Here is an 11,063-nt window from a genome sequence, read left to right as displayed (position 1 = left end):
CTGGCACCTTTTAAATTCTCTAATACAGAGATGAAACATTAAAAAACTCAGTGGATCAAAATTCAGACATAATACATGTACCATATATAGTCACGCTTCCTGTTAGACAGCTGGCAATGTTTAGTTGCCTTATCTTTCTAACAATTTCAGGATTTAAAAAAATAGTTAGCATCTATCAGTTATCAAGGCCCCAGTTCAGGAAAGCATTTCAGCACATGCTCATCTTTAAGCATGTACTTAAATCCCATAGATTTGAGTGGGACTTCAGTATCTGCTTAACTTTAAGCACATTCTTCATTGCTTTTCTGAAATGCTTTTCTAATTCAGTGCCCTCTTTCCAGCGCCATTAAATAAATGATCAGCCACAACCATATTAATTTTAGCTATCAAGATAGTACCAGAAAGTCAGTTAAGTATGGTATTGGGTCTACATGGTATGTTTATATGCAGTTCACAGGGAATATCAGGTAAATGTTGCACAGCTCTGTATTATCCAGTTAATAAACATGTAAAAGATAAACAGGAATTCTACACATATTCATTTCTTGTGCAGCAGTAGGAATTATAAATACTTTGTTGGTGTTTCTAAAAATGGATTTCATTATAAATATTGATTGAAAAATAGTTAAATATTAATAAATAGATTTATATAAAAACGGAATAACAAAAAGTATAACTAAGCCTTTCAACATCTACATTTCCTTTTCTGACTTTGGCTCCTTTTTCTCTTTACGTGAGTAGTTGGATGGTCCAGTAGTAGTTTTTGTAAGGTGGGGAAAAGTTCATTAACAGCTTTGCGTTGGATTTTCAAATCATTCATCTGGTTCAAAGGACAAAAAAAATAGTCATTCCAAAAGGTACTGTACGTTAATTAGCATGCGCTATGGTCTAGGCCAGCAGTTCTAAAGCTGGGTTGGGACCCCAAAGTGGGTCACAACCCTGTTTTAATGGGTTCACCATGGCTGGCATTAGACTTGCTGGGGCCTCAGGCTTTGGCTTTGGCCCTGGGTGATGGGGCTCAGGTTACAGGCCCCCCACCCTGAGTCTGAAGCCCTTGGGCTTTGGCCCCCGCCCGGGGCAGCAGGCCTTGGACTTTGGCTCCCCCTCCTTCCCCCCACCACCTGGGGTGGCGGGGCTCAGGCTTCAGCCCCCCCTCATGGAGTTGTGTAGTAATTTTTGTTGTCAGAAGGGGGGTCACAGTGCAATGAAGTTTGAGAACCCATGGTCTAAGATGTTGTATGGGGCATTACATGATAGGGCAAAGTAACACATTGATGAAGAATAGCAATAACCCATCAATCCATCGACCAGTTCAGATAAGGAAGAGCAATCTTCTAATCAATTTTGTTGTCCAATTTCTAAGCTACTTTATGACTTGGTACAAGTCAACAGCATTGTATACAACTGAGTTACTGTGTGGCTCATCATGATATATTATCAAGTATCAGGGGGTAGCTGTGTTAGTCTGTATCCACAAAAACAACAAGGAGTCCAATGCATCTGAAGAAGTGGTTTTTTACCCACGAAAGCTTATGCCCAAATAAATCTGTTAGTCTTTAAGATGCCACCGAACTTCTTGTTGTTTTTATGATATATTATTATAACATTTGAGTTACGGTGGTATTGGAGGACAAATTATTAAAGCAGGGCCATATGCTAATGGCTGTAATTGAAATCACTGGAGTTAAACTGGTATTAACAGTAGAATCTGATCCAGAATGTCACTTTTGGAGGCTGTCTTTTAATCCTGCTTGAGGTCTGACTAGGAACTGATTACTACTTCCTCAACCCAGTTTAGGAGACAAATGGCTGTTAACTATGTAATAATCTGAAGTAAGGTTAAGGTTGTCTGTTACTCTCATTGACTCTATTTTCATTCATTAATTATTAGATTAAAATGTTTCAAATGTTAAAATGCATCAGTTGGGCTACTACGTGAGCTCACTTACATAATTTTAAAAAACCACAATTAAAAAACATCAACTAAAAAATTGCCTTGCAGGATATGACTAGATTGTCTTCCCCACAGTGAAAAACACTTAGACAAAAGTCTAACAGAGTAAAGGGGCCTTAGACTTTGTCCTGAAAGTCAAGAAGCTGAGGCTCTGTTGCCACAAAAGGAGAATGAATTCTAGATTTTGCCTTCATAAAACAAAAGGAAAAAAAGAAATATCCTTACCGGAAGTCTTGCCAACTCCATTAGGTCATTTACTTTTTTGAAGCTTTCAGTTAGGCTGTTGTTCAGCGTATGCAGGGCATTGTGTATGTTCTTGACGTGCAGTTTACTCGTAGCCAGGCCAATATTTTCAAACATTTTCAAGTACATGGAAATGATCTGGCTGAGTATGATTTTTTTTTCAGTTGTCTGTTAGAAATACAGCAAATAAAAGCGTTTAATGAACTTCCATCAAAGTGAAATGTAGAAAATCAAAATGAAGGCCCTCTGCTGTGATCAAAGAGTACTCGGGACAGGGGAATGCAAAGATGACCTTAAGCCTTGATTCTGGGTTGGCTGGGACTTGAGCTGAGCACCTGGCATAAACTAAAGTATCCTGAGGGCTGTTGTAACTTGTGCCAGCTGCCAGCAATCCCAAGGAGCCATTACAACAGCCTAGGGATCAATGGTACATAGGAGCTCCCTGGCTACACCCTTTTTTCCCCAGCCATGTCCCCATCACTAGCAGAGAAGGCAGCAGAATGTCATAGGAGCCACTATGTCAGTTCTAAGCTACTAAGGGATCCCGGACACTGAGGTGATTCTCCTGTGGCCAGTTACTTCGGGTTGAGAACCACTTTACACAAGTAGCGCAATGCAAAGCAGCTGCACCGCTGCTCAAAATCTGGTTCTAAGGATGTAAGCTTACCTCTGTCCAACTTTTCAGTCTTTCTGTGAAAATAGATCCGCCATCAGCTACATCTGACTGATTTGAATTCTGCAATGGAACATAGAAATGACTTAGTAGACACCAAGATTTACTGAAAAACAAACAGGACCCTCCATTGAAATGAATGGGAGTAATAGTGAAATAAGTACGAGAATTGTTTTGCTTTAAGGATTTTCAGCTGTTATAAGCCCTTCATGTTGGAGTATTTATACAACTACATTCACTAAATTGTCAAGTCCCATTGGTGTTCTGTTAATTGCACAACAAATGTCATGAGTTGACTTACCTATACCTTTTCCGCCTGCAGTTCATCTGATAAGCAACTAGCTACTCACAGTGTGTATGTTACTACGTGCTCTTTGTGGATGCTGACATTAACAACTAAAAAATAAATACTAATCGACACAGCAAATTGTTCTTTGAATTATCTGATCTAGTTTTATCTTGTTTTCTGAGGCATTTAAGGCCAGCAGTGCAAAACTGGGCCTAACCCTTCAATCATTCCTTTCACAGTACTTAGGAAAATCTCCCATTGACTTTAGTGAAGGAATGGGAATTCATTTACCTTAGTGAAAATTTTGTGTCAGTAAAGATCCCAGTGCAAAGGTCCCATTCAGTATGACTCTCACGTGTAGAGATGACCCATGTCTGCCGATAGTGGGGGAGCAAAGTGAGGGCAGCTGGCTTCAACAGTGTTAGTGAGCATGCTCAGTCCGTGTGAGCATGCTCAGTATACGCCAAGCAGCAAATCTGGGGGTGGCACGTGACCCCATATACCCCCCCCCCCACACACACACGTATCGTCTCTGCTCACATGATTCCCATGTTAAGGTTTTGAATGTGACTTAAGTAGTGCATGTAAGCCTTCCCAGATCTAGTAGAAGGAAACTGTCATTTCAGAGAGTCAGAACTCCTGTAATATCAGAGGTTTGTAAAAACTGGGGGCAAGTCCGATATCCCACTATCAGAGTGAGGGATGCAAAGATACTGTGGGCTAGAGAGTATTTTGCATAGCTGGAAAGCAGGTGTTGTGTATGCTGTATCTCAATGATTGCAGGGTTAGAAAATACAGAGCTTTAAAAATATTTTTCTAGGGGAAATTTAGTTATTTTTACTAGTCCTGATAAAACATAATCCTAACAATACAATGTGAATCATTTCATTTTTTTTTTGTTCAATAATGTAATGTCAGCAACTTCAATGGGATAATTTGCATGCTTAAGTGCTTTGCTGGATCAGGGCCTACCTGTCAATTTTGAGAAGTGCTGAGCACCTGCAGTGGGCTTGAAGTCTTGACTTCAGTGAAAACAGTAAGTGCTCAGCAGCTCCCAGAATCTGGCCCTACATAATCACATATACTGTAATAGGAATCTAATATATAATCACAATCATTTTATTACATAAAACCAATATTGCATTTAATCTTCGAACACTTGGCAAAGATTAAACAAACCAACAACATTCCTTTATGGTTATTACTGTAACTATTGTACTCATTCTATCGACAGATAAACAACCAAAATCAGTGGCTGAGCTGGAAATGGAAGCCAGTGATCCTAAGCCCCAGTTCTTTGCTCTGGCTGCAAGAGCATTCTGCATCTTTCATTCATTTAAGGAAATGGATTTAAAATGTAAAAAAACAATTAATGACACCTCATCCTACAGCTCTTACTCCCATTAGTAATCCCATCTGAAGTCAACAGGTTATCTGACTGACTCCTAAGTGATCATAAATTAATTAACATAATATTTACATAATCTCTATGAAAAGTGCTAATGTTGCAGATTTAGTGTTCTTGCAAACATCATAATCTCAGTGTATGAAAGCAGGATTAATGTAGCAATATTTCAAAGAATAGTGTAGAATAAGCTCTAGGGGCCGCCTTTGAGCAATGTAACAAGAAAAAAGCATCAGATGCATTTGCAAAAGCAAAGGATCTCCTTTCATCTCAGTCATTTTCACTTGTTCCTGTTTACATTATTCACTACTGCTTAATCCCCTATCTCTGGCAAATGTAACTTTATCACCCTAAAACTAATGATAATCCAAGAGGTTGCATCCTAACTGTTACAGGATTTTTTCATTATTCATTGTTCCATGTAACTGATTGCTAAGGGAACTGGGAGAATGTTCCCACCATGAAGCATAAACAGTTATATCAATTTTCCTCAGATAGATTCAAAATACTACATTACTTTAATTAGTTCAGTTGGAGGGACCTTAGTTTTGGTGACAAAGGTGAATAGCACAAAGACAAAGACATTGTCTAGCATCAAACTATATTCAAATAAACAATTAACTGCAAAAGCAAACCTACCCATGTTGTAACAGGACTATATTGCATTGATTGTCATAAACCAAACTCTCGCCAACTTTCAGTAATATTTAAGTCCAAATGGTGTATAAAGCATAAGCAGTAAGAGAGGAAGAAGAATGAATTATTAGATGGTTATACTTACAAAGTCAGCTTTGAGTTTTTCTATATCTTCTTCTATTTTAGGAAGAATTGGTTGACAAAAGAAACATCCAAAACAAGAGCTGATAGATAGAAGGATGAAGAGATAAATCTGAGGAGTCATTGCTGTGGAGACACTGAAGTAAAAATGCTGAAGTGGTTTCTGTTTATGGCTATCAGGCCCAAAGCAATGAGCTAACCTTCTAACAGTCAGGTCTGGTATTAGAAGAAAGCCAAGTAGTGAACTTCATCTGTCTTGCTGGTGGTATTTATACCTGGGTGTTGAATATTTTTATCTCATCATCAGAATTACGCATTATTCACAAGTTTTAGAAGATGAGATGGTGTTAGATAGGATGTGATGCTTATTGGTTTTATTAATAGGCATGGTTTGTGGGATTTTAGCATTTAAAGTTTCCTTTAAATGACTAGGTCCCCCGTGTGACAGAATATGATGCTCGGTTACGTGTCCAGCCCTGCCACCATTGAGGGATCCCTCGAAAGCATTTTCAACCTGGCACTGAAAATTTTCCAGATGGCTCATCAGTCCCATTTAAAGGTAAAATTTACGTGGTGTCCTGAAAAGTTTCAATGGTTTGTTTGTGGTTGGGAACAAGCAGGAAAGGAAATTCTGGTACAAGTTGGGGAAGTGGAGTCTTACGAAGCGTATATGCTGTGGCTCAGACATAAGATTCTTGCAAACCATCAGAAAGCAAAGAAATCATATCATGTGGTTAAGGGGTCAGTTTGACAGTCAAGTCACTTGTGGTGTACTTTTAAAGTAACCACTTTGATTAACGTTGGACTCTGCAGCACTCTGAAAAGTTTAAGACATTCGCTTCAAGGTGATATTTTATGTAACTTAAATAGCCCTCTCTTTAAAGACAGAAATGTTTTCATGATATTTTCTTTTTTCCACTCTAGCCTCAGTGACTATGGAAAATGAAATCCTTATACCAATGTGAGGACGTATTTTATTAAGTCTTTGGCTCTGCAGATTCTTTGTTTGTGCAGAGCAGGGCCTGCAAGTTTGTGCTACAGCACAACTGCAAGTGGAGACTGTGCTTGTGTGCAAGTGAGGTTAAGCTTGGGTCATATTCCTTGACACTGAGTTGTACTTAAATCTCACCCCCTGTATGACTTTTAGCTTGCACAAAATTAGTACGGCACAAAAGCCGCTGGGCATGGGTGGAGAATAGGCATGTTTAAGGAGACATGGACCTAATCACAATCCTCCTCAGAGGTGCTGAGCTATGCACTTTCCTGGCTGGCCTTACTCCTGCTTAGAGTGGGGTGCACAGTGGGGAAATCTGCTCAACTTTGATTTGCTGGGCTCACACTAATTTTCCATGGCCATTTGTGGGAATGAAGCTTTCTTTAGACAGATGTTCATGTATAAAGGGATCAGGCTCATTGCAAAATCTGTTTTGTGAAGAAACTGAAACAGTGTCAGGTAGAAGTAGGGTAGCATTCACCTTAGTGAAGGAGCAAGGTGGGCAGTAGTGCAGTGAGGGAGAGAATGGAGGGATCCTGATGGGGCGGCATAAGGGAAAAAGAAGGGAGACAGGGTCAAAAGAAGAACCAGCTCATCACATATATGGGCTTGCTTCACAGAGGTTATAGAGGAGGAGATCACTGCAGCCTCTGTAAAATTCAGGCTGAGGAGAGTTGGATTGGCACCCTGGCACTCTGAGCTGCCCTGCAGGATCATTGCTGGAGTGAGCTACAGCCCTTGATTAAGTAAGTTACCCCCTTCTCTTCCGAAGCAGCAACATCTGCCCCAATGGACCAAGATGAGACAAGGAGAGCAGTCTATAGGGCTCTGCTGTACCTGCAGGCTTGTGTGGTTACTTACTCTATGCAAAATAGGTGTAAACTGCTACCACCATTGTGAATGGATAATTGTGATTCTGCAGTGTCAGGAGTACAAGATACAATGGCTGGATCCTACATGCAAACTAAGGTCTATAAATTAAGTTATGAAACTCCCTTTCTGTCGCAGCGCTAATATATGCTTCCCATCTCAACCATTCAGGGTACATGTCACAAGTGTAGCATCACACAAACAAAATGACTTAACTGCAGACATGTCCAGTCCTGGACAGAGCCCTGACGTGGAGGCTGTTACAAATATCCAATCACTCCCTTTCCAGCTAGGACTATTCATGTACATTCATGCTGCAATCTCTGTGTGTCAGGTGCCAACGGGGATAGAAGACAAAAAACTGAAGGTCAAAAAATTGAAAGAACAAAATGCCCTTATTCTATGTGGAATTCTGTTGTGTATATGAAACAGCACAACACTGTGGTTGCGCCTCAGAGCCCAGACCAGAGACCTGACACGGAGTACACAGGTTATTACAAGGATGTGACTATGTCTTTCTCTACTAAATCTGTGGATTTACCACAATTATTTGTGGATCAAAGAACAGAAATTGGAGATCAGTCGTTCAATAAATGCACTTGGTTAATTTATGAAATATTGCTGTAGATGAGATGAGACTTGGTGTTTACCAACAGTGCAACACAGGGGAGGCTGTGTCCCAGAACACCAGGACAGAGCCCTGACATTGACACAGTTAAATGAGATGGCCTGAATTGCATCCTTGTCTTTTGCAGCATTTTATGTGACCTTTTACAGCTGAGACTAGATGTGCATATACCAGCTGCAATTACTTGGTGTGAATATTACAAGAGAACACTAACTTTAAAATCTGTCCCACCCAATGATATTATAATAACCTAATATTTCTAGCAATGGTGTCTCAGGCAAGGTCTGGCTCAGGTGACTTGGAATGGTGTAAAACAATCTAAAGCATTTTTTTTCACTTTCCTGCCTGTAAGTCACCTGATCATTCATGCAAAAGTAGAGGTTTAACATTTATCCGTTCAAGCAGCACCTTACAGCAATTTCCACCAATGATGTCCTTGGAAAGATGCTCATTCTGTAATATGGTACACCCTGTTAAACAGAAAGATCTGATGACGCTATTACTGTATAATATCTGTTTAAACAAAAGCTCACTGTTCTAATGAGTGTTGTTCTATCTCTGATATTTACATGGGTAGAATTTGTATACATGTTAATACTTCCCAAATAAATAAATAAAGACTAAAGGAAAATCAGGGCGCCTGCAGCCTGGGTCTGAGTAGGCATTTATACTAAGCCTGAACTTTTTGAGAGCTATTCCATTATCCCTTCCATCCTTTTGTTCTTTTATTCATCCTCCACTTTTAAAAGGTCCCACTTTGTGGAAACTCTCCCTTGTGGGTGAGGTGGATGTGTCTCCCTTTAAAACTTATCAGAGCCACTTCGCAAGTGCTGGCCAGAAGTCATTGAAAAGCAACTCAAGGAATCACTTTCCCCTTCAGCTGTCTCCAGTTGGAGCTTAGCTAAGATTTCCCTGCGATTGCTGGACTGGCCTTAAATTACAGCAATGATGAGTCAACCTCCAATGGAGTTGGATTGCAAGAGGCATCCAAGGCCTCATCTAAAATGGAGAATTATGTTATGTGTAACATTAATATTTGGCTGTGTCTCACTAAATTTCCCAGGAACTTTGTAATGATTTAGAGCAAGCAGAAAGGAAAGGGTTTATTTTCAGTGTACCACTAAATACCTTGATAAACAGAATCTTGATCATTTTAAATACAAAGTTGGAATGGAGGTTAAGTGTTAGTTGCTCTGCAGCTGACCAAATGAGAATATAGAAATACCCTAAAATATGCTGTGTACAATTTAGTGAGTTCAAGACCCTTTATCATGAATAGCTATTGTTCTATGCATGGATTTTGCCTAGTAGGCCAGGGCGGGGAGGAAGAGACCTTAGGGAGCTCTTTTCTCCTTTCTTCTGTGCAGAAGCAGGGCAGGTCTCTGTGCTTCCTTGTGTGTCAGTCAGGGTGGAGACCCAGCTGACAAACTACAATAGATGGCATTCCATGGCTCCACTCTGGTTTGGAAATGTAGCTAGGCCTTCAGCTACCCTGTGTACATGATGCTGTGGAGAGAAGTAGTGTGGGGACTTCATACTGCTCTTTTATGGAACACAAGTAATGTGTCCTGTGAAGCACACTGACCCAAGATCATCATGCCATTTACAGGCTGGATGGCTCAGACCTTCTTTGCCACCTCTGCAGTGTGCCTCACTCTTATAAAGGCCAGAATAAGTTGGATGCCTACTACCTGGCATTTCATTGACCAAGACTGACATCCCCAGACTGATGGATGCAATGAGGTAAAGCCAACATGCTTCCATTTATGCTGAGTGGGTCCTTCTGTGCAAACACATTGGAAAGCATTTATGGGGTTGATATGGATGTTTACTACCAGCCTCTGCCCTCCACCCACTCCGACCTCCTACAGTTAGGAATATTCTGATGTATCTCATTAGTGGCCCACTGTGAAGAGCTGGGTTCTCATCATCCCAGAAAGTAAATAAGGAAGTGTTCTTTACCACTTCACATAACACATGAATCGGGGTCACCCAATGAAATTAATAGACAGCAGGTCTAAAACTAACATAAGGAAGTGCTCTTTCACACGACACACAGTCAGCCTGTGTAACTCATTGCCAGGGGATGTGTAAAGGCCAAAAGTATAACTGGGTTAAAAAAAGAATTAGATATAAGTTCATCAATGGCTATTAGCCAAGATGGTCGTGGATGCAATCCCATGCTCTCAGTGTCCCTAAACATCTGACTACTAGAAGCTGGGACTGGACAACAGTGGGTGGATCACTCGATAAATTGCCCTGTTCTGTTCATTCCCTCTGAAGCATCTGGCACCAGCCATTGTTGGAAGACAGGATACTGGGCTAGATAAACCATTGGTCTTACCCAGTATGGCCATTCTCATGTTCTTAACCTTGGTGGTGAAAAACCTACAATCCAGAAAAAGGAAGGAACTCCCAACTCTCATGTCGTTTTCAGATGAAAGGGATGTCAGTGGAAAAACTGCACAAGTGTAGTCATAATAGCTAACCCCACATATGGTCAGCATTTTGTGAACATACTGAGAATGAAAGTCCTGAAACCAGAGTCTAGGGTCAGCTACCAGGAGATAAAAGCCCTGCAACATGGCCATGCCTGGCTTCGGTCAGGTGACTTGGGCTCATGGGGCTCAGGTTGCAAGAGCTAAAAATCACTGTGTAGATGTTTGGGCTCAAGCTGGAGCCCAAGCTCTGGGACCCTCCACCCTCGCAGGGTCCCAGAACTCAGGCTCCAGGCCGAGCCTGAATGTCTGCACGGCAAGTTTTCAGCCCTGGAGTCTGAGCCCTCAAACCCAAGTCAGCTGACTGGACCAGTCACGTGTTTTTTTATCTCCGTGTAGACATACCCTAAGTGGATTTTTCCACAAATAGCCTCTCACCTCCACCTGCTACTCTCCAACCAGCTGCACTCTTGAAAATTCCACATCTCCTGCACCAGAATATTGTGTTGCGGTGCTGCCAGTTCTCACAATTTTATTACGAGTCTCAAAAAATTTGGTGTTTTACTTAAAGCGCCAGCCCCTGGAGTCGGCGATTATATAAGAATCCCAGCTTTCATTAAAAGTAGAAATAACTTTCTAGCCTTTGTGGTTGCAGAGAAAAGCTTGAAAATGTGAACCCTATAAGCTCAAAATCAGAAGGCAAATAAAAAGAACCACAAATTTATTATTTTTAAAAATCTCATGATTTTAAGACAACCTCATGATTTTGGGGGGCCTAACTCACAAATGCTT

General features: G+C 40.8%; 1 protein-coding gene across 1 annotated transcript; it reads right to left on the bottom strand.

The window, feature by feature from the left end:
- Positions 1-685: 685 nt before the first annotated feature.
- Positions 686-5,465, bottom strand: IFNG (interferon gamma). Its single transcript, XM_048835874.1, has 4 exons — positions 5,346-5,465; positions 2,865-2,933; positions 2,180-2,365; positions 686-820 (listed from the first exon to the last, which is right to left on the bottom strand). Exons 1-4 carry the CDS (start codon positions 5,463-5,465, stop codon positions 686-688), a joined length of 510 nt encoding a protein of 169 aa, XP_048691831.1.
- Positions 5,466-11,063: the final 5,598 nt, after the last annotated feature.

Source organism: Caretta caretta, chromosome 1, assembly GCF_965140235.1.
Source record: "Caretta caretta isolate rCarCar2 chromosome 1, rCarCar1.hap1, whole genome shotgun sequence".
NCBI lineage: Eukaryota > Metazoa > Chordata > Testudines > Cheloniidae > Caretta > Caretta caretta.
This window is presented reverse-complemented; position numbering and strand designations above follow the sequence as displayed.

What these genes read in the sequence shown, in the direction of transcription:
- IFNG (XM_048835874.1), bottom strand. Translation starts at nt 5,465, where the DNA reads ATGACTCCTCAGATTTATCTCTTCATCCTTCTATCTATCAGCTCTTGT. An exon ending in AAAAACTCAAAGCTGACTTT is followed by an intron (nt 2,934 to 5,345) that starts GTAAGTATAACC and finishes GTTCCATTGCAG; the next exon opens with AATTCAAATCAGTCAGATGT. An exon ending in GACTGAAAAGTTGGACAGAG is followed by an intron (nt 2,366 to 2,864) that starts GTAAGCTTACAT and finishes TATTTCTAACAG; the next exon opens with ACAACTGAAAAAAAAATCAT.